The 23,972-nt window shown below is 43.7% G+C and overlaps 1 protein-coding gene across 2 annotated transcripts in view; it reads right to left on the bottom strand.

Moving 5' to 3' along the window:
- The window catches only part of ADAM12 (ADAM metallopeptidase domain 12), a 171,135-nt gene that overhangs the window by 111,539 nt on the left and 35,624 nt on the right, over positions 1-23,972 (bottom strand). For both annotated transcript variants that reach the window (XM_032116848.1, XM_032116849.1), the window contains exon 3: positions 15,248-15,321. In XM_032116848.1, coding sequence (XP_031972739.1) covers positions 15,248-15,321 — 74 coding nt within the window. The remainder of the gene's footprint in view (positions 1-15,247; positions 15,322-23,972) is intronic.

The following is a 23,972-nucleotide window of genomic DNA, read 5'->3' as shown; positions in this document are numbered from 1 at the left end:
AAAGCACAAAGGTATCCAAGCTCCAAAATAGGCTAATTTTAAACTTAAATCACATCCTAAACCTCTAAGACCCAAGCTTCCTAATTTTTCCTTGACCAAACTTCAAACCAACACCATTGCCCAGTCTTTGTTCATTTGCCACTGAAAGAGGGTAGCTTTAAATTAGACATGAGAAATAAATTCCTCCCAATGAGGGTGGGGAGGCCCTGGCAAAGCTGGCTGGAGAAGCTGTGGCTGCCCCATCCCTGGAAGTGTCTTTCCCTTGAGGAAATTATGTCAGGAACGAAGTACACAAGTGCCTTCATTTTATGTCTCTTCCATATTTTCTAGCAGTTTTCCCTTTACCATAAATTTTGTAAGCAAAGGATCTCTCCTGGTGCAGGAACTCATGCCTTCTGATCAACAAATCAATCTGATTATGCAGAAGCATCTTATTGTTTAAAACACCCCTGTGTTCACACATCTCACAGCTTTGACATAACACCTCACTTACACACTTTGCTTACTTATACATTTCACTTGCTTATCTTAAACTACTTATATATATCACTCTACTTATGCATTTTACTTACTTACACATTCTACCTACTCTTACATACTATACTTATACATTTTACAACCTTTACATAATACAGTCCATAAACATTTTGCAACTGCTGTGCACGAGACCTCACATTGCTTGATTGGTTTCTCTATTTTGTCCATGAGCTCCACACACACTTTTCTGATAATATGATTGGTTTTAATCCAGTGCAGCACAGTCCTTTTTTATCTATTCCTTGCTGCCTCGGTATTTAGTTTTTCAGCTTCTTCTTTCCCAATTCTTTTCCCACTTTAGCAGAGTTTACCTTTCAGTCCTTGATGAATTCCTGAGGGCTCTAACAGGTGGGACTCCTTATCCAGGCAAGCAGAGTCAAGATGATGACAGCAACAAAACCAATCCAGTGATCAGCAGCCAAGTTAGTCCAGGAAATCCAAACAACAAGCCAGCAAAGAACAGAGAACAGATATAAACCTTCCCCACCTCTCTCCTCAAACCTTCAGACTGGAACTGAAAACCCCTCTTGGGGCTGATGCGCTGCAGCTGAAGGTGGAAAGGCCAGGTGAGGCCGGTGAGGGTAATTCCAGCCTGGTCCCACTCTGAGGGCTCTGGTAAAAATAACTAAAAATGGTTTGGCTGGAGCACACTACCAAGGTTCAAATACTTTACTTACATCCTGTGATCAAATTGTTCTGTTCCATTTCTACCTGTTGTCTTCCTCCCTACTTATTCTTCTTCCAAATCATCTTTTTATTCAAGGAACAGAGAAATATTGGTATGGAGAAGCCACAGAAATTGCTCATCACTGACACTAACGCAGCTTTGCACATTCAGATGACCTTAAATGAGCAACATTTCCCCATGATCCAACCTATGCTTCCTGTACAATTTTTAGTGAGGAATGATCATGTCATATTGGTTTCCTTACACTTCTTTCCTGACTTCATTTCCTAAAGGGAAAGACAGTTTCCCAACATGTTCTTCCAGTCCCAGCTGGGCACTCAACCTCATGCCTGGTGTGCAACTTCCAGGGTTAAAGGAATGCTCATCTTTTAGCCCTGTCAATAGTTGTACTGTCAGTCACATCCTTGACGCTCATCCTTTGCTCAGACTGAGATATGATCTTAGTTTTTCCTTATCTCTGGATTCCAATAATCCCTTCAGAATCCCTCCAGGACTGAAAACCAGAGCAGCTTTCAGCATCCAGCGGGGTGCATATGCAATGTCCTGACCTCCAGGGCTCACCACGATGACTCTGTTTTCATCTGCAGCAGCTCCTGTGCAACCTTGCTGGGCAGGAGGGCTCTCCATAGAAGATTTCAATGGGCGTGTGTCTTATCTGAGCCTCTTTTCTCTGCCATCACATCCAGTTGTTCCTTGGATACCTCCCTGGGCAGCCCCTTCCAATGTCAAACCACTATTTCCAAGAAGAAATCCCTCCTGATATCCAACCTGACCCTCCCCTGGCACAGCTTGAGGCCATTTCTCTCATCCTGTCTCTTGTTCCCTGAGAGAAGGGACTGACCCCACCAGGCTACAACCTTTATTAAGAGGATTCTGTGGAAACCAACGTAACAAGAGATTTTTTTTCCTTTCTAATTGTCTTAACAATAGGTTAAGAAACACAGGAACACCTAGAAAATTCACCTGAGCTCATATGCAAATTCCAGCACTGACAAAAGCCCCAGAGATGCTGTTTGCAGACACTACATGACCTTCCATGCTCCCTCTGCTCTTGGATAAATTTTCACCCTGCTTGAAGTGTGTAAAAAATATGCATAAAGAAGCAAAGGGGACCACTGGAGATGAGAAAAGCAGCCATGCTATGTTTAAATATGTGTGGCAATGCCAGTGTTTCTGATGGAAGGCAAGGGAAAAACCACCAGCAATTAAAACCAGGAACACAAGACAAGGCATCCACCTCTCTGCAGATTTCTGATATTGTGAGGAGAGTTTCCAAGGAGAAAGCTAATATCACTGTAACCCTTGCTTTTCCCAGTAAAATATATATGTTTTTGCAGAACAGGATTCACTTCTGAAGCTGCACCAACAAGTAAATTATTCATAAGAGAAGAGATAAAAGACAGAACATTTCATAGAGTAAAATATTTAGACTCCCCTATCTCTGGCAGTGTGATCATGCTCGTACTAACTGGGCATACTGGGAATCAAAATGAAGCTCAATTAAGTGGTACAAACGATGCACATAAAATACATCAAGTTGATAAAAATGACAGCTCTCCTGCACCTACGTTTCATCTTTCACGTCGAACCAGTTCCAGGAGAACTAAGCAAAGATGCAATTAATCAGTGCTCTAACACTGTGCTACTTATCAATATGTGAGTGCAACACCTCAATAAAACAGGATGCTTAAAGGGCTGCTAAATGTATCAATATTCAATTACACAACGTTAATAAAGCCATTAAAAGAGAATTAACAAGGGTTTACTCAGGAAGTATCTCTGTCTGACATTAGGTGGCTCTTTAAACATTTTCTAAAGAAATACAGTAAAAAGCTATTAAAATATTTATGCAGTGCTTGCATTAGTTCTGTTTAACTGGCACAGCAGCAATAATATCAGCAGTTTTAAATGCCCTGCTTCTCAGCACCATGATTATCCACTAGTTATGAGAGATAAATAAATTCCCAGTCTTAGAATTTTAATGCTTTTCATTACAAAGAAAAGATCTCCAAATCCTTCATTAAAGCTCAGAGCCTCACTAAAACCAGATGCTTCCAACTCTTTGCTGAGGAACCAATATCAGAGTGTGCTGCAGCAGGAACTGGGCTGGAGGTTGTCACCAAGGCTCCTGCCTGCCCAGGTAGCCCCACAGGAAAGCTGGGTTTTGCCCCAAACCTTTGAGCTCCGGCCTCACAGGCAAAGCCTTCCTGGAGAGCTCCGAAAGCAAAGGCAGATTATTTCATTCCAGGAGATTGTGCTGGTGCAGCACTTCTGGGCTCGTGGCTCCTCCTCTACTCCCGAGTAACAAAAAGCCTCCCAGGACTTGTTAAATTAGCCAATGTAATGAAGTCCAATTCTGTGTTACTTGCACAGGGACTGGAAAAGATTTCGTGTTTCCATGTACATAAACAAAACCTGGCTCAGCACACCAGGGAATTAAGAGGTTTATGAAATACAAAAGACATTCACATTAATCTGTTAAACAATTCATTCTCTACCCTGCCCTTTCCTACTAAGTGAATTCATTACTTATAAAAAATATACATTTGCTGCTGGCTCTTTTTTGCTGCTGGTGACTCAGTGCTGGTCCCCAACACCTTGGGGCTTTCTGGGGTCACACTGATGCTGCCCCTGGGGCACTGGCCTGGTGGCACAAGCACTGGAAGAAAAGGAAGGTGCAAGTGTTCTCTCTCCCTATTATCCAGAGGTTTTGGGTGCATAACAGTGCCAGCTGTGCTGCAGGAAGAAGGACAGACTGCACCATTGATCTGCATTAAATTATTAGGAGGTGTGGGAATGAAACAAATGGATTCACACCCTGGAAAATCCAAAATAAAGCAGTTCCTCTGATGCTGCCCAGACAGTGCTGGGTATTTTTCTTCCAGGAATTGCTAAGCTCAGGGAAAATGCTGGTTTCTTGCAGGACAGGTTGGGCAAACTTCATCGACATAAACCCATCTTTGCACTGAGGCACCTACGACTCCTCTCAAGGAACTACTGCAATTTTGATGGATACTCCTCTAAATTAGTATAAAAATCCACATTCTTCTTTGGAAAATAAGATCACTTATTATTTAGCAAGATCAAACAGGTGCTACCAAGTTAAAACATCTTAACTGGCTTCGTTCTCCTTTTAAAAAGGTCATTATATCCAATCACCAGGCCTCTGAGTTCAAAGGAAGTCAAATGCATGCCCTGCTTGAACATTATCCACAGAATGCTTTGGAAAGACATTAATTTGCCACAATTTGAATCCACAAAACAAAGTGAGGAAGGCTTTGATGATGATGCAGCTCCTCTATGAACAAATACGTATTAATCCAACCCCAAAGCAAGAGAAAACTGCAGCTACTTGCTCCTGACTGCTTTGTTTTCAGAAGACACTAATAACTATCCACTTCTCTAATAAAATAATTAAATCTTTCTAGCACATTCCCTCCTCTCCTCCCCAAATATTTTTGTTTCAGAAGCATTTATGTTGCAATCACTGCTGGGGTTTATGCTACCTCAACACTATCACCCAGATAATAACGTGGTATCATTTATTCGTCTTTGGGGGGATTTTTTTGCTGCTTATGTAGGGGTAAGAGATACATTCCACTTTTCATTCCTTGTGTAGCATTCAAAATCCCTGCTTTTTCCTAGGTTAGATTTTTATTCATCCAACTAAAAGCTATCAAAGGGTTCTATGGAACTTGTGAAACTGTTGTGGCTTCCAACAATCCAATCTTCAACTAGGTCAGTTTTAAATCTGAACAAATTAGGTTACACCTAACAGGCACCCAGTCCTTTGTGGGGGATTTGCCCATTTTTCAGCCAAATGCAAGGGGTCTGACTGCCCTTATTTTTGTATTTATGGCAGAGTGATCTTTCATGCAGTGAGTGTGAGAGTGTCCCTTTCAAAGCCCAGATCCAGCCAGGACACACATCCAACGCAGGAAACACTGCAGAGAGACAAATGTGTGCTCTGGATTTCTGAGTCACCCCAATACATTTATTAAGCACCGAGTTGTGCTTTTACAACTGGTCTCCATCAGAGATATTTCATCTGTTACCAGAGCGTCATCTCTCCTAATGACTCATAATGCAGCCTCATTCCATTGAGCTTGATTTCCCTGCCTCATCAGCCTCTTGTTCTCCAGGGGCAAAGCTGCTCTTTTCAGCATGTTCAGCCCACAGAGAAGTGGCCATTAACTGCAGTTCCTCATTATGTAAGAATCAGCTAATCAAGACTGACCAAGACATAACTGATGTTGTGATTGAGGAAAGGGAGACATCTGCTTGGAATTATCCAGCCCGCTGTTTCAAAACTGATAAGGCATTTACTGCCTCGGTGTTCAGTTGGAATGGGAATAAATGGGTTTGGGGGATGGCTGGGGGAATGTGGAGTTTGCTTTACCAATGGCTTGGGAGGGGGAGAGGGATGGAGGGCACAAAGTGCAAGCAAGGCCCAGTGCTGAGGAGAAAAGGCAGAACCTGTCTGCAAACCACGCCAGCACCAGGCACAGCTGACAAATTCTAAGCTGTATTTGAGGGGCTGTGTGTAATGTAAAGAAAACTCATTTCCATGGTTTTCAGGCTAAGTTGTAAAAATATTTCTACCTCCATTTCCTAATTCCCATCCAGCTGTGTATTTTTTTTCTTTATCTAATATCCAGAGTAAAACTAACATTCAAATGTATCAAATTCATTTCTGATGTGAATGGACAACCATTCCCCTGAAGTCAGAGTGGGCTGTATAGATGTATTCCTGATTAATTTGGTGATGGAGCTTGCTTTTTTATTTCTAAATTTCATATGCAGCTTTTCTGAAGCCAAAAGTTTACATGTTTTATCAGAGCTCAGGAGATACACCTTCTTATTCTTTCTTTTTGCAGAAAAAAACTGTAATAAAACACGACCTTTTTATACATAAGTTGTAGCAGAATATGCTGGGCAGATAAAATACGTAACATGAGAAAGACTGCATTGAAACTGAACCCTAACTGGGGCTGTAACTGAACATAACTCTTGTTTCCCTCAGGGAAAGGAAGAGCACCAGATAGGAAGAGGACACTGTGCTTTTCCTGGACCGAGCAACGCCGAGAGACTGCAAATATGTGGGGCAGAGGAAGGAACAGGCAGGCTCTGCTCTCCTCCCGGGAGGACTGGAAAGCACAAATTGCCAGGAATAGTCCCATTCCGGAGGATCATTCCGGTGTTCTCAAATTCCCTTATTCCTACAAAAGGCACACTTCCACACACAGCCAGGTACTTGGGCTTTTCACAGCTACTTCAAATGAACGAGGAGCAGGTAGCAAGATAAAAGCACAGGAATAAATTGGACCCAATTCTTGAAGGAATCTGTCTGGATTACTGAGGCCAGACATCAAAGAAGGGGAAAAAAAAGCACCCTCTTGCCAAGCTTATGTTTCCATATATGTATTTCCTCCCCACTCTTCATATAGACTCTGCTTTTTGCATCAGCCCTCTTGGCTGATATCGCAACACTCTGCGCTTGCATGCTGCTTTTCATCTTCAAAATGCGAGCAAATTCATCCTCGAGGCTCTCAAAATGTGAACAAATTCATCCTCGAGGCTCTGCTGGGAGGAAATGAGATCAATAAATGCGGGATCCCTCCTTCCCTGCGGGGCAGTTGGACATGGGTTGTCTGGGACAGGGAGCGAGCACCTCCCGGCCCCGTGTGCTCTGCAGCCGGGGATGGGTTTGGATTTATCCAGCAGCACTTTCTGCCATCCTCGGAGCCCTGAGAAACTGCTCTGTCACTTGGAAAGGAATGGACATTTTCTGGAAAGAGTCTCAAGTTCAGAGTCCAGCAAAGTGTCTGCTTCTCCTCTAAATTCAGCCCCATACACAGAAAAATCTTGTCCTCAAGTACCTTTCACCTGCCTTCTTCTGCCTTTCTTCCCTCATTTCTTTTTTTTTTTTTCTCTTCATTCTCATTCTCTTTTTTTCCTTTCTTTTAATTTTTTGAAGAGGCAAAGCTCCCCTCAGTAGGTGCAGAGAGCCAGCTGGTGCAGCAAGCAGCTCTGCAGACATGCCTGCAGCCTGAGTCACGCACGCCGCGCTCGAGCAATGGAAAAGGAGCCGTTACATCAGGGATGTTGAATCGGATCCTGCCCAGAGAAACATCCAGGAATCACACTCTGCTGTGGACACACATTCACTCCTTTCCCCTGCTTTCCCTCCTCTTTCCATGGATTTTGTGACAGAGGAGGACCCCAAGGTTTTTAGAGAGGGGTCTGTGCACACTGGCCACCTTCCCGGCAGCCCTGGCAGGAAAGAAATGCTTGAAATGCTGAAGGCTGCCCTGCTGTGCCTATGGAAATTCATACACACCTGGAAATCCCTCTCAAGGGAGTTTGGAAAAGGTGGGAAAAAGAGAAAATAAAGAAGAAAAAAGACGGAAGAAAAAAAAAAAAAACCAAGGGAAAAGAGAGACAGATTAGATGAACATTTATGTGGAAGTTGTTGCACTCAGTTCCTGACTGAGATCTTTGAAGGAAACTGAGGTATGGACTCTTCATGAGAACAGCATGGCCATATCCTTAGCCCCTTAAAAAAATCCCTACACTCAGTTAGTGATACAAATTTGTTCTTTTAAGGCTACAGGGATGTAAAACCATTTCCCAGGACCTCCACACACAAACCACTTGGTGCAGATGTGAGGGGAAGACTTTCATCTAAATTCCATGGCCACAGCATGGCAAAGCTGCCAAACCTTAGGATTTAAGCATGACTGTGACAATATTATCAGGGGTTTGCTTTTGGTTGGTTTGTTGGTTTTTAAAAAAACTTATGACACAGCAGAAAAACCTTGAGGACATGAATCTCAAGTATTAGAATGGAAGACATGATAAAAAGAATCTTAAATCTTGCATCTTGCTTCTTGAAATTTTTTTTCATGTTGTGATATCTTTTCCCAGTTTGTTCTGACACGGACACACATTGCCAGGTCTTCCTCCTCCTGCTCCTGTTATCTCCCTTCTGCTACATCGGACCCCCAACTAAAACCCCAGGGGGCAAACTCAGGGAAGGGACAATTCCATGAATCATAACATCATGGAATGGTTTGGGTTGAAAGGGACCTCAAAGCCCATCCAGCGACACCCCTGCCATGGGCAGGGACACCTCCCACTGTCCCAGGCTGCTCCAAGCCCCAGTGTCCAGCCTGGCCTTGGGCACTGCCAGGGATCCAGGGGCAGCCCCAGCTGCTCTGGGCACCCTGTGCCAGGGCCTCAGCACCCTCAGTTTTGACTTGAAAACCCATTTACAGTCCTCCCTGTATTTCTGAAGCCAGAAAGCAATATCCACAAGTGTTCTTGAAAATCAGGAGAAACCTCTTGGGTCTGGCCTGGTCTCTTTACAGGTGTTGTGAGGAGGAGCTCAAACACCCCAAGCAGTGCCGGGGCACTGAGGCTGCAGAGCAGAGCTCAGCATTTCCCCTTCGCTGCTTCGAGACGCTGCTCACTCTTGTCAGGAACAAATTTTAAAAACCTCAACAAGCAAAAGGATTCTGAAAGCTGCCCAAGGAGCAGATAGAAAAACCACGTGAGGAACCCTCGGGAGGTTTGTGAGCCAAGCCTGGCTCCAGCTGGACCCTCCCATCCTTTTCCTGCCAACCTGCACAGCGACCTGGGACATGCAGCGCTCCTCGCCACGTGGGCTGCACTATCAGCAGGAGATTATGAGGTTTCCAGAAGGTTTTTATCTCCTGTCTCCCCCTTAATTATGAATTTACTCTCCTAGAGGATTGCACGTTGCCGTGTGCTCGTTGTCACGGCGCTGGGGCTGAGCTCAGCCCGCCCGCAGAGGAAAGGAGGGAACAACATTCCTGCTCCTTCCCTATGGCCAGCTCTGCTCCCGACCTCTCTGCTGAGCCACGGCAAAGGGAAGTGCTGAAAACCTCGCATTCTGCACTGCATGGGGAGGTTAAAACACAGCTCCGAAAATACTGGAGTCGGCTGCTGCAACGTGTTCAGAGAGTGGAACCTAAAGCAGGCTAATTCTTTATTAAATGTTTTAGTCTATGCGTCTGGATTATTGATCTGTCTTTAATTGGAAGGTTCAGCTGTGGACTGCTCTGACTGACAGAGAGTGAACAAGAAAAACTTTGTGTTGACTTGGCTCCAAGCTGCCAGCTGATGACACTCTGGAAACTCAGGAAAACACTCGTGCAGAGAAACCAGCACCTGTCCCACCCATCAGACTGATTTTGTTTACTGCGTGAACAAGGTCTGCAGTTCTGCAGAACACACAGAACTGTGAAACTTCCCACATCTCAGTTTTCCCAAAGAAAAGGGTTTGATCCATCAGTCCTTCACTCATGCCCAGGCTGCAGGGCAGGGGCAGGGCAGCACTCACTCCCCTGACACCACATCTGCCCCCAAAACTTTGGGATGTGAGTAGGACACAGTCCTCTCTTCTCTCCAGGGAATTTGGCACAGCCCCATTACCCTGCTGTTTTGTGGGCATGGGGAAGAGAAGTTTGACCTTGATAGACATCATGACAGTCAGCCACAAAAAGGTCTCAGAATTTGTATTTCTGTGTCTTTTTATCCTCTCCACTTCCAGCATATCAGCACATAAATATCTTCTTTCATTGTTCCTTTCTTTTGCTGTGTTCATGTAAGGAGTTGGAACTCCTTATGGGGAACTCCTGATGTCTGTGGGGGTTGGAACTATATGGTCTTTAAGGTCCCTTTCAACCCAAGATTTTCTATGATTCTGTGATTGTAAGGAGAGAAAAAAACAGATCAAGAAAGCAGCAGTTTCTCTCCTGGTGGGGCTGAACCCTTTCACTCCAAAATGACACAGACAGAGGTAGCCCTGACCACACAACCTCACCTACCATTGCTAAAAATCACAGAACAAACCTTGGTTTCTCAGTGCCCATGATAAATATTTCATTTTTATACCACAAACCTGTGGGAAATAGCTGTACCCTTAGAGCCACAGACTGATCCCATTTTTGCTGTAGCTGTGGTAGCTGAATTGCCACATTTCAGCGTGGTTTAGACCATCTGACTGGTGCCATTGCAGAAGGGGAAAAACTGTTCCTTCCATTAAAGTGAAACTTTTACTTCAATTACAGTGAAATCCCAACTGTCAGCTCAGGCTGAAATGCTGCAGTACAGCTGCCAGCTCCAGCACTTGCAGATAAAACAGGCTGAGGTCACAGTTTTTTGGCTAAGACACAGCACAGGATTATAACAGCAAGTATATTCTGACAGGTCCCAGCTCTCTGTTTGGGATTTGTTTGTTTAGATTTGTTTCTCCATCCGCATTTCAAGCCATTGATTCTATAGAAGCATGTCAGTTCATTAACAAATCTTGTCAGCTATTTTCTTTGGCACTGGGAATGGGTTGTTTCCCTGCTAAATTAATCCAGCTCCAATGTCACTTGCACACCAATCAGTGTTCCCATTCAGGGAGGTCAGGCAGAAAAGTGGAGAGAGCAACTTCTTTTCTTTGAACCAAAAGGGAAAACAAAATATTGCTGAACTCTGAAGCCTCATTGGAACTGGTCACATCAGCACTGTGCATGAAGATGGCTACTGCCTGGTTTCCAGCCCAGGGAATGCTGCTGGAGCCTCCTCAATCGTAGGGAAAAGCTTTCAAAGTGACCTCCAACACGGGGCCATTACATCCCAACCCATCCTGGGTACTGTGTCTCCATGAGTAAGTGGAAAATGTGCAAGGGGGACAGTCAAAGATGCTCTAAATCTCTGGAGATCTCTGGGATCCTAAAGGATTTATAGGCTAAGATGGAGTCTTATACCGTGGCCTGAGGTGGATTTTGTCTCCTGATAAAATGGAAGAATTTTTACAGAGGGAATAAAAGGCAGCAATGTAACCTCATATATTGCCTTTTTTATATTGCTTTGTTAAGGCTGGACTATAAACCTGACGAAAAGAAGCATAAAATGATGGGGAAATGAAGAGTGAACTCAGCTCCTCTAAAATATTCCAGCCTTTTCTTTCCATTGCCATGTTCCAATGGACCCTGCCAGTGGCCCACCAGCCACAACAACGCTGATCTCACCCTCAGTGCCCCCTCTGCAAAGCTGGAGAGCGAAATCCCAGTGAAGGAAACTGTCCAGGACACACCTGGGATGTTCTTGATGTCCTCGGGGCAAAGCCATCCCCCCTCCATACTCGACTTATCTCAGCTTTTTATCCTTCTGTGCCCCAGCCTCAGGTACACACAGGAGTCAGCACTGGGAGAGCTCTCCAGCATCTGTTCAGAGTTACATTTCTTTGACATTCATAATTATGACCTTTGTCAGCAGATCATGGAAGCATGAAATTAATTTTGAAAATCAGTAATTCCGCTGACTTTACCTGGATCGCTCACATGTTTAAAGTTAAAAGAACACTTAAGAGCTTTGCTGTATACAGACCTAGCCCTGACAGAGTGCAAAACGTTTCCAGTCACAGACAAACAGCCAGTAGCCACAGACTGTTCCACTCTCCAGCTCAGATTTAATCTTACAGGGGCTCTGTTTCACTGACACAGCCGTGAACTGCTTCCCTCTAAGACCCCCATGCTGCAATCAACTTTCAAGGGATTTCTAAGCGCATACATTACTGTCCCTTGCACACCAGCAGAGCATCAGTATTGCTGATGTAATGCACCCCAGCCCAGTCAGCTGCTCCAAAAAGTGGTTTATTTTGCAGCTGATCGATGCTTTGCTGATTCTGGAAATCTCTCCAATATGACAAGTGTTTCTAAAACATTTAAACCTTCAGAGCTGAAGGTTCTCAGGAGTGCAATCATCTTTTGCAGTTAAATCATGGTAAGGAATGTACTTGCAACGTGAGCTCACTCGCAGGTTTTCTGCCTGTGACAAATTGAATCCACCACAAATAATTTTGGGGTTGCAATTACAGATGGGCAGTGCCTGGAAATTAATCACTGAAGTATTTAATGAATATCCACAAAAGTAATCTCAACAGCTGCAAGCCATCGAGAAGATTTCAAACCCTAGGCTGTGAAGGCAGGTACCAGTAACTCTTCCAGAAGTCACTCAGAACATCTTGCCCAGTACATATGAGCACATTTTGATGAGTCTGAATATCAGAAAACACCAAACTGACATTCAGTATTTCCACAGATAACAGATGGTTTCACACGTTGCTCCCCACTTGGGGTTGCCTAATGCATCTGAATGATGTTTTGAAATATAACTCAAGGTTTGGAAAATCTCTAAGGTTTTCAATAAATGGAGTTTAATGTCAAGACTACTCAAAGCAGCTGTTCCTCCTAACCATGGAAAATCACATCCAGGGTTTTTTTTGCATGACCCAATGCAGAAATGATGTAATTTAGGGGTCCCATGCACCTCCACCCCCAGCATGCTCGAAGGAATAGCATGCTTTACATGAAACCACAGAAAGATAACAGCACATGTCTCAGAGCTTCGTGTGCTGCCACTTTTTACTCCAGACAAGGTGTTTGTGTTTCTCTCCCCACTCCTACCTGCAGCAGGTGAGTAATGGCTCAATGCTTGCAGGGCGTTTGAGCTGCACATTCCACACCAACAGCAGAAAGAGGGAGCAGGGGCTGTGTGCTCATCTGCATCCTTGGAGATTCCCAGGAAGCAGGGATGGGAACATCGCTCCCTTCCCCAGGGAGATGAGTTTCTCCCACCTCTGGAGTCCAGAACCCAGCCTGGCCTGCTGCCATCAGACGTTTGCTCTGCAGAAACGCAGGCTCTCATTTCTCTCCTGGGCATTACTTCTCACCCCATGCCCCTGCAGACCCCCTGGAAGCAGCAGGGTGCTCGTGCCCCCTCACCTCCCGTGTCACCACTTGTCTGTCCGTGCCAGTGACAACAAACCCAACACCAGCACTCCAGGCAGAAGGAACATGAGCACAACTTCCACAGACAAGCACAAAGACCTTGGGATTGTTTTCCCTGGGAAGCGCAGGTCAGTCCTGCAGACCAGTGTGTGGTTGTGATTTACAGTAACAAAAAACTGACCTACAGATGCACACACTGAGAAAACTTCTGCATGGACTTGCAACACTCAGACCATCAATTCTTAGGAAAATCAAAGTCAAAAATTCTGAAGAAAAAGGCAAAATGATTTTGCAAAACCACGACCAACTTCTTCCTGTGGTTTGGGATCTGTGAACTGCCTCGTGTGCCATGAATGCCAAACCCAGGCAAGGCTGAGTGTCCCATTCCACAACACTGCCTCAAAGCTGCTGCTGCTGGGATGAGCAACCTCGTCTTGTCAACACCACACATGACTCTCCCAGAATGCAAATCTTCAGCTGGACGCTCCAGGAACTAAAAAAGACAATCCCAGTTTACCCCAGCTGAGAAACAATAATTGATAAATGTTGTATTTCTCAAGGAGCAGATCTCAATATCTCCAAATCCACGCAGTCAGGCAGACGCCCATAGAGGTAATTTATTGCACTTTCCTGTCCTGCTTCTAAAAGAGGGGGAGATTGCATCTTATAATCTTCTAAATCTGACTTTATTACAGGTACAAGAGAGTTTGGTATGTTCAGCAAAGCCTGTATTAGCAGTTTTATGGTTTTTATGTTTTTATGTTCTTTTAATCGCTGACATGGAATGCAAATAGTTTCCTCAATTGCTACATACTTCCCATTCCTGCAGGAAGGCACACCCTTTGACAAAGATTAAGAGAATACAAAGTGAAATCCCTGTTTACTAAAGGAATTAAATCCTCCTCTAGTTACTGGAACACAGCAACCTATGCGTGGGGGATCTACACACCCTTCAAGGACAGGTTTTCAACAGCTAAAGAGCATTAAAAATAATATAAAGCAAGCTCAAGATTTGGGCTTGATGGAGAATAATAAAGTGAACTGGAATTCTTCACAGCTGGGTAATGTTAGGGTTCATCCAAACGACTGGGAATAAAAAGCATCTTGAGTTGTTTTGCTCCAGAGGACTAAAGAGGTGCCCCGTGGTTTTCCATTGAAGTTGTCCATCCCCAGCCCGAGGCAGGATGTCCCTGGCCTCCCCTGGACATTTGCTTTCACAGGCACATTCCTTCCTCCTAACAGATAAAACTGCATCGCTCCCATCCACGCTCTCTCTATTAAACTGCAAAAAATACCTTTGTGGCTTTGACTCCCCAGCAGGGGAACCTACAGAACTCACAGATCCTTGGGAACAGTTATAAAAAGTTTTCCCTAGGTTGAGCATGATCTTTGGTTTGCCTTTGACAAACAGCACGCAGTTGTCCTGATCTGGATTCCCACGACATATGCTTGAGATTCTCTTAGAGGAAAACGGAACAGTTGTGGGGTAGAAAAAGAATTTGATGACTTTTTCCATTTGTCATGGACTTCCAGAGCAGTGATTTCATTCCTGTAGGGTTTTGTATCTCTTTTAAAACTCTGCCCATGGGACCATGTCCACAGCAGTCTCTGATCCCTCTCTGAAGCTCATAGACACGAGCAGGATTTGCCAAGAGCACATGGAAAAAGATGCACACAAACAAGGGCTCAAGCCCAGCATTGGTCCTGGGCCTCATGAACAGCACAACCATCCCATCGTCAGCCCCTTGCCAGCAAACCCGGAGAGCTGCATTTAACATTCCAGCAGGGCTTAAGCCCAATGTCTTGACTCATCATCCCTGATGGACACTGCATGGAGCAAATCATGGGTGCAGGCAGCATTAGGACAAAGGAGTCCTCCCCAGAAAATTCCAGAGACTGTAGGATATTCCAGATTACTATAAATAAAAGCCTTACCACAGGAAAGGAGAACAAATCCAAATCAAATACACAGGAAAACCCTGAGAGGCAACATGTCCATTTTCAGCCCCACATAAATGCACACAGCCATAGAGATTCTTGCTCTATCAGCAATGCACAAATACCCATAATCCAAACCGGAACAAAACTCTCTTGTTAGGGGACTTTTTATAGGGGACCACTAGGAAAACTGGCCCCAGGTTAATTTTAAACCATCAATTTTAAAATTATAACCCTCCTCCAAGAGTACAAAGTGACCACGCAGCAGGGTACTTACTCATTCCTCTCCAGATTGATGACCAGATGTTTATTTTCAGCTTGAATTACAAACTGCAGCAGTGCTGGGTGGTTCTGAAAAAGAAACAGAGTTGACTGAGTCCAAACCCAGAGTCCATCATCCTGCACCCGGCTCTGCCAGGGAAATGGACATCATGGAATCAAAGGAAGGTTTGGCTTGGAAGGGGTCTTAAGAACTGTTTAGTTCCCATGGGCAGGGACACCTCCCACTGTCCCAGGCTGCTCCCAGCCCCAGTGTCCAGCCTGGCCTTGGGCACTGCCAGGGATCCAGGGGCAGCCACAGCTGCTCTGGGCACCCTGTGCCAGGGCCTGCCCATCCTCCCAGGGAACGATTCCTTCCCAATATCCAAGTTGTATTTCAATTTTTAAAGATGCATTTCAAGCTTTTCATAAGGTGCAGTTTTTATCTTAAAAGAAAAAAAGATGTGGTGTTGCAGCAATTAAGGTCATAGAATATCCTGAGTTGAAAGGAACCCTTAAGGATTGTCAAGTGCAAAAAATGTGAAATATCAATAAAATATGGTTGACAGTATTATCAAGCATCTCTGTGACAACAAGAGACAAAGTATTTATGCATATACAAGTAAGAAAGAGAATTTTCTAAACACGCCATAGCAACAGAGCCCGTGGAAATCCCAGTTGCACTCCAGCACGGATCAGGACATCTGGATCGCATTTTCAGCACCATCATGACTGCGTGCAATCTTCACATTGCCTTTCCCCTGATTATAAAAAACCAAGTTCTTTTTCATCTCAAGCATCCAAAGGTAAACCCATTAATTTTGAGCAGAGCTGTGAGAGAGGATCTGAAGCAGAGGAGGCCTAAAAACTTGCAGGAGGGGGCAATGCACCTACACAGGCTCTGGAAGCTGCACTTCCAAGGAGAAAGCACAATTTGCAATATGCTGGCTACTCTTGATCCAAAAGTCTCGGCTCAGATAAATTTTAAAACTGTTTACATTTAACTTACATTTCATTAAACAAACTCACTGGATTGCGCGACAGCATTTCCTTGTTTGAAATTCCAACAGTAGCTCCATAAATCAGCTGTTCCCCCGTACACTCAAGACGCTTTTCTGGAGATGTATGCCAGCCAATTGCAGCAAGATCATTTTAGGGTTCTAGTGTTTAATTGATTTATTGAGAAATGTGTCTGAATTCGGGTTTGCTACAGCGGAGCCTGGTGAGGCCTCTGTGACAGATAGAACATCCCCGCCCTTGGAATGCAGTGATTTTCAAATTGTTTGAAAAATTAGAGATGTTTATTAAAAAGTGAAATTATTGGGAGGCTATCATAGACTAAACAAAATTGTTCAAATGAGAAATATTTCCCCAGTGCTCTCAGGCTTTGTTAAGCCCAGACTGGCAGAGATACCATTGCTTTATCCAAAGTGTCCTGCTCGTGCGAATCCAAACGTGCTTTCCCAGCAACAGCATTGAAATTCTGCATCTCTGTGAACTCTGCAGAAACCAGATCCCACTAGAATGCTAAATAAATGCTTCAGACTATCCTTGGCACTCAGCAAACACATGGGAGTCATTTATTGGCATGAATATTTAGAAGCAGTGTTGATTATGCCTTTAATATTAGTGCATTGCTTCCAAAACCCGTGAGATCTACAGAATATGGAGTTTCGAGAGAGTAAACCACAATTAATTACAATATAACACAGTAAATAATTAAGATATTGCAGTGGCACAAATGGATTCTTTTCAGCTGAAGGCCCTCTTAATATGGAAATGACAACTATGTTTATTCATGAGTTCACAGTGGTACTTATTTGACAGTCAATTGATGTTGGTAAAGTTGCAAAGTTAAAAAAGCAGCTGCAGAATAGAACAGGCTGTTACAAGACAAAATCATCTCTCAGAGAATTCCTAAAGCTGAAACTTCTTCTCACGGAGCACAATAATGGCCCCAGTTATGGATGCTGCATTGCTTTGCACAAGACCCAGGTTCAGAATCTTGCTTCAGCATCGACTTTTCTTTCAAACAAATAGCTCATTTCCTCCTTTTCCATCTGGGAGGAGATGAGACTATACTTTTTCTTAGTCTGACTGGAATTCATAAGCACAAATGCAGCAAAAATTACCCACTGCACAGGTGTTAGGGTGACTACAAACAGAAACACTTGAAATGATAAATTTCTAATGGTAAAGAAAAACGAGTATCTTTCAGAAAGGGCATTTGAGGTTTGTGTTTCAGCTTTTCCTCCTCTTCTTTAATCCATACACTTGTGAAATCAATTCAGATTTTTTGTTTGCTTGTTTGGGCTTTTCTGGGTTTTTCTTGCAGTGGTTCTGGAGTCTCCCCTAAAGTATTTGCACATTTCTGCCACAAACCCTTAAAAGTTCATTTTAAATCCCATTAAACACTGTGATACCCTCCCTTTACAATCAATATTTTCAAAACTGAGTTGCAGGGTGAAATGGGAATGACTATAAATACAGATATTAGAGCAGTGCTTTATATTTTCCACTCAGAATAATCAAAAAAAGCACCTTGTGGGGGTACAGTCTCCTGCTCAGAACATTTGAGAAAGAGCCATATGTTGTAAGTCTTCCTTAAGAGCCACAGAAATAATTTCTGTGCTGGTGCCACAACTTATTCCCAAATTGATTGATCCCTTTAAAATTATTGACTGTGGAAGCCAAGTGAACCTGATGAGAGTGGCATTATTTAAAACATAATGAAGAATTGTTTGTGGTTCTACCTTCTTTTCTCCACAGACTCAGGTTTTCTAGTTCTCTTCTAAAACTGCAGTTTGCCGTTTTCCTTTTTGGCAATGGTTTGGTTTTTTTTGTGGCATAAGAGAAGATTTCATCAGTGCACACAAGCTTTTCCCTGATCTCCTAAGAGGCCAAACTGACTTCAGGATGATTGAAGTAGGAATATCCATAACTTTCCCTCTTATTTAGAGGATTTACTTCCAAAATCTGCATCAAATTGTATCAAAAAACCTGGAAAAGCATTCCCCCCCCTTCATTTGCTTCTTCCTTGCTTGGAGCTGAGGGGTTTTGGTTTGAATTGATGTTAGTAAAACTCAATATGCTGAAGGAAATCAGTGAAACATTAAGTCAAGGTCAAGCAAGAATTCTCACTGATAAAGCAGACTTTAAAAATTAATAAATCAGTACTTGATTAGCTGGAAGATGATGAGCCAGTAGCTTATTTCTGAGTCAGAAAACTTCTGCAGTAAATCTACTTTAACTAGTACATGTTCTTTGAGTATTACTTTCATTATTTCCTTTTTAAATCACATTGATCTTCTGATCTTCATATAGAAAAAGGAAGGACAGTTTGAGGATTAAGGGCTTTCCCTGTGAATATAGGGATGGTGTTGGGAATACTGTCTAATAATAATGATATCTAGCCTCAAAATAACCCATTTTTATTCCTGAAATACTTGTGGAGAAGATACATCTGGAGAAGATTTGTTCACCTTGGTGGGATGCCCATTCTGAAATTTGAATGCAAAGGAGTTGTCACTGAGCAAAATCTTAATTATTGCTGGATCCCCCTTCCTTTGGGCTGTGATCCCAGTGCAAGGCTGTGAGCTTTTCCCCTCCAACTCCCTGCTGGGATTGGGAGAGAAGACTCCAAGTCATTTCTTACTACATCTGAAGAGCAGAAAACTGATGGAATGGGGAGTCCTAACACATCTGTCTTTGCAGCTTCCTCTCTATAAAAGTAAAGGATTTTACTGGATTGAGATTCATGAGTTAGATCAGCACACACAACTTTAAATAAATTCTAGCAATTACATAATAGAAATAAGGGGAAATATCTACAGATAAGGAAAAGAGTGAAAATGAACTCAAACCAGCAGCATTAATTCGTTTGGAAACAGAAATTCATTTTCAGCTGTATCCAGTGTCTAAATACAGTTATTTGAGGATAGAGATCAGCACAAGAAATAGAACCAAAAGGGGTCATTTTGCTTCTCTGGTTTCAAAGTTTTAAATTATATCCTGACAGGGTCAGACTGAAATAGGCAGGTTTGTTAAATCCAGCAAAGAGGTTTCCAGGCCCTCCACAGCTGGTATTAACTTTGCTAAAGCCAACCCTGCAACAGGCTCAGCTTTGCATGTGGCCAAGGTGACCTAGGCCCGTGCAGTGCTGAAACGGGCCAAAATTGCTGAGGCAGAAAGGAAAAAGTAATAATTATGAGGAGAATTATGGATTGCAATTGGTTGTATGCAACGTGGCTCCTGACATTCCACAGGGAGATAAATGAAAACGCAGCAAACCCTCACAGAGCCTGGGCTTCAGTTTAAAGACAGAAATCACATCAAGTCAAACCAGATTCAATGACATGACAGACAAAGGACTCTACCAGGGGATAATTTGGGAACATTTGTTGATCCACAGTTTTAAACCGTGCTAAAATCACTGACGTTTGCTGTAAGAGTAAGGCCCACTTTGGAGAGACCTCGCCTGGAGCACTGTGTCCAGCTCGGGGGCAGGATATGGACATGGAGCTGTTGGAGAAAGTCCTGAGGAGACCACGAAGATGATGAGGGAGATGGAGCCTCTCTGCTCTGGGACAGGCTGGCAGAGCTGGGGGTGTTCACCTGGAGAAGAGAAGTCCCCAGGGAAAACTTAGAGCCCCTTCCAAGGCTTGAAGGGGCTCCAGGAGAGCTGGAGAGGGACCGGGAACAAGGGTTGGAGGGACAGGACAAGGAGGTATGGCTTCCACTGCCAGAGGGCAGGGATGGATGGAATATTGGGCAGGAATTGCTCCCTGGGAGGGTGAGCAGGCCCTGGCACAGGGTGCCCAGAGCAGCTGGGGCTGCCCCTGGATCCCTGGCAGTGCCCAAGGCCAGGTTGGACATTGGGGCTTGGAGCAGCCTGGGACAGTGGGAGGTGTCCCTGCCCGTGGCAGAGGGGTGGTACTGGATGGGCTTTGAGGTCCCCAGATGACCTTTAAGGTCCCTTCCAACCCAAACCTTCCTGTGATTCCATGACCCTTTTTACTTTCTCCTCTGTGCACAAAACTAAGGGTCATGACTTCGTTATGTCCTAAGCACAGCTCTGGAAATTAAGGACTTTTGAGCTATGTCAGGTAGCAACATTGCACACACAAAGAGAGATGCTTTTTCCTTTATCAGAAGAGTTAACACCAGGAATTAGAAACTGCTTAACTGGGGAAAGAGTCCATTATTTCCAGTAGGGAAAAATTCCATGCCATTTTTTGCTATCGGTATGAAAATACCTTTAATTTCCCTCACTTGTCACACACTGACATCCTGCATTGGTGCTAAAAGGTGTGTTTACAGTATCAGATCTCCGGGTTGATATTATTCCTTTACTATCTATAAAACACAAAAAGGGAGAAGCTGGGAAATCTATAAGAAATAAAGTCACTCAGGGAATCTTACCATAGGAACTGGAACTCAATCCAACAAATGCAGTATGTCTACAAAATACATACATTTAAGATAATTACAACCCCCAACGAATGCTGTAAATTGTACGTAATGCTTTTAAATCAAGAAATATCTCCTGGTTTTCTTTTGGCTTCAGTTTAGAAGTGAACACAAAGTGAAATGTTTTCTGCAAACACCTCCAAGACCAAGCGATATTTCATGTGTAGGACATGAAAAGTATAAACATTTAATTCTTACGGCTTTTGCAGGTTGCTGGGGGCAGCAAATTCAGCTGTGCTTTCCCTGCTCTCAGATGAGAAGGATTTATCCCTGTGGCTGCTTATAATGAGCACCAACTAAGAGAAGAGCCTTTTGCAGTTGTTTTTGTATTTTCTTTAATGGCTTAGCAAAGACTCCCAAGCCCTTAACAAATTGGCTGAGCCAGTCCAATAATGCAGGAAACCAAAGAACTTCCAAGTTTGTCCCCAAGTTTATGTTAAAGCGATTATTTGAACACAGAATGATCAGATCTTTGCTTTCTTGCTGACTGTACAAAGAGATGCAAGATTCCTCTATCTGGAAGGCACAATAGCTAAATTTGTTTTCCTTTCTAAAATTTTTTCCTCTTTTTCTTAACTCCTACAGCGAATTGGAACTGCTGCTTGGAGATAGTCAGGCTTTTCCACCCTCTCCTTTTCCTGCTCCCCACACTGCCATATTATAAAACTATGGAAGATTTATAGATATATATATATAATTTATGAATTTTTTAAAACCTGCTGCCCCACGTGACGTGGCAGAACCCATTGCAGATGAGGTCCTAAACCAACTTTTCTGCCCCTTCCCCATGGCTTCCTTACAGGAATCATGGAATGGTTTCAGTTGGAAGGAACCTTTAAAGATGATCCAGTCCAAGCCCTCTGCAATGAGCAGGAAAACCTTCCACCAGCTGGCAGAAAACCCCACCATGGAGCTCATGGGATGCAGATGAAATAGGAGCACTTGAGAACGACCCTAATTTGGGAAACTTCTCTTCATAAGCTAGAAACACTTTCAATTAAAATGAAAAATATCCATATTTTTCTCTACAGCAGTGGCAGTGCCAGCCTCTGCCCATCACATTGTTTGGCAGCATCTTGGCATTGGCAACATGATGGTCCTGTGAATTTCTGAATCTCTATAAAGAGCTGTTTAAATTCCCAGTTCCCTGCTCATTGTTGGTGTCCCAGGATCCCTATCCAGAGTTAAAAATCCAAGCAAACAATGCTCAAGAAAGAGGAAACCGAGAAGCTCATTGTGCCAGACCAAAATCAATAAAATGACCCAGCTCTGGCTCCCCATTTCCTGCTTTCCATGCAGGAATACAAAGCTAATGACTGCTCCTGGAAAGGGAAAGCATGCTTACAACTGAGCTACATCCTTTCTGTGAGGTATTCCTGATTTACATTTTCTTAAAAATCAAAGGATAACCTCTCTAAAACATGTTCCAAACGTCATAACACCGAGGAGCAAATATTTCAGGAGCAAATCCAAAATAACTGGTTTGATGCTTGAAAGGAATCTGTGCCTTGTCAGGCTGAGTTATGTTGTGAATTTATTCAGTATCAATAAAAAGTCAGGCATAAAACCTGAATGCAACCTTTGCACCATATTTTCTTGATCAGGCACTGAGGTTACATTAAAATATATTTAGGTGTATTTGACCAGCTAAAAAGGGATTAGCAGAAAATTTTCAGCTTCATACTTGAAAAAAAAAGTGAAATAAATTCTTTCTTTCTTTTTAGTTAAATCTAAGCAGTGCAAATAGGGCAGCCTTGGTTTTTACAGCAGCTCTCCAATTATCCTCTGAACTATATCGGTTAAAAATAGGTCAAAATCAATATTCCCTTTTCAGGACAAACCTTGCAACAAAAAAAATCTTTGAAAGATTTTCAAAAACAAGCTCTGAGAACAAACATGAGTGAATGATGAAAAAGGGGAACTGGTGCTGCCATCACTTTGAAAGAGCTGATGGGGAGTGAGCTCTGGGATCCTCCAGCTCAGGGTGTGGGTTGGGAGAGGGATGAGTGCTGGAACATAAACCAGCCAGGGGAGGCATGGAAGCCTTTCCTGAGTCTTTGCAGCAGGATGGATGCAAACCAGCCCAAAGCAGCCTTTGGTGTGTATTTATTGCCCTTCCCTGAGTGCCTGGTGACCTGCGAGGAGTCTGCTCCGCATCTGGGGGCGGGGGATTCCTTGGATTCACAGGCCACAAGAAAGAGGAAGAAAGGAAAATGCAACAGCATCTGGTTTTGACTGAATGGAAATGGCTGCACCAAAGTGTGAACTCGATTTTGTAGTAAGAATACGTGTGCTTTTAGGCAGCCCTCATTTACTGCGGTGCATCCCAAACACACCATCTCTGTCAAGGGCTGTTTCCACAAATCTATCCAAGATGCCCAAATTTGCCCATGCTGGTACTGATGTGGCTCTGTGGAGTGCAGGACTTCCCACCCAGCCCAGCAGGACCAGCAGTAAGATCTCAGCTTGGAAGCAGGTCAGGAGCAGCAGAGCTTTTGGATCCCAGCCGGATGGAACGGTGTGTTTCCTATCACATCCCATTCCCTAAACTGGCGGGAAAGGCTGGACCCTGCCTGTCCTCTGACACCTGAAGGGGTGGCCAGGAGGGTGATTGATTACACCAATACAGATTTGAGTTTTTGAAAGATCTGTAAATATAAAGATCTTTTTAATAACAGGGGGAAAAAAGCAAAACAAAAAACTTGTTGAAGAGTCTGGTTTAAAAATGGGCTAAAAAATAAATTCTTCCCAATATTTCTTTTCCTCACTGTATTCACTGAATCACAGCCTGGTTTGGGTTGAAAAGGACCTTAAATCCCATCCAGTGCCACCCCTGCCACGGGCAGGGACACCTTCCACTATCCCGGGTTGCTCCAAGCCCTGTCCAACCTGGCCTTGGACACTGCCAGCGATGTTGCCCCAAAAGGTCAAAATAGAAATACCCTGTGAGCTTTTGGGGTAGTGTCTGGGCGACCTTATATTCAGAAAAGGCAACTGGATACCACACAGCCTTAGAGATTTGAGAAGACTGTGGGAGCTCCTGCTCCTGGCAGCCTTTACCGTCACCTCTGCACCAAGATAGGTCACTCTGTTAGAGGGACATTTAACACCTGAAAACGTCAAGCCCAGGATCAGACATTTTTCCCTGCCTCAAAACTGGTCCAGAAGCTGGCCTAGGAATGAAACAACCTGGAACTGGCTCCAAATAAAGCCCCAGTCATTACCCAGTATTTACACTGCACGTATGAATCACAACTGCTCGCTGGGCTGTCAAA

The sequence above is a fragment of the Corvus moneduloides genome, chromosome 8 (assembly GCF_009650955.1).
Source record: "Corvus moneduloides isolate bCorMon1 chromosome 8, bCorMon1.pri, whole genome shotgun sequence".
NCBI lineage: Eukaryota > Metazoa > Chordata > Aves > Passeriformes > Corvidae > Corvus > Corvus moneduloides.
This window is presented reverse-complemented; position numbering and strand designations above follow the sequence as displayed.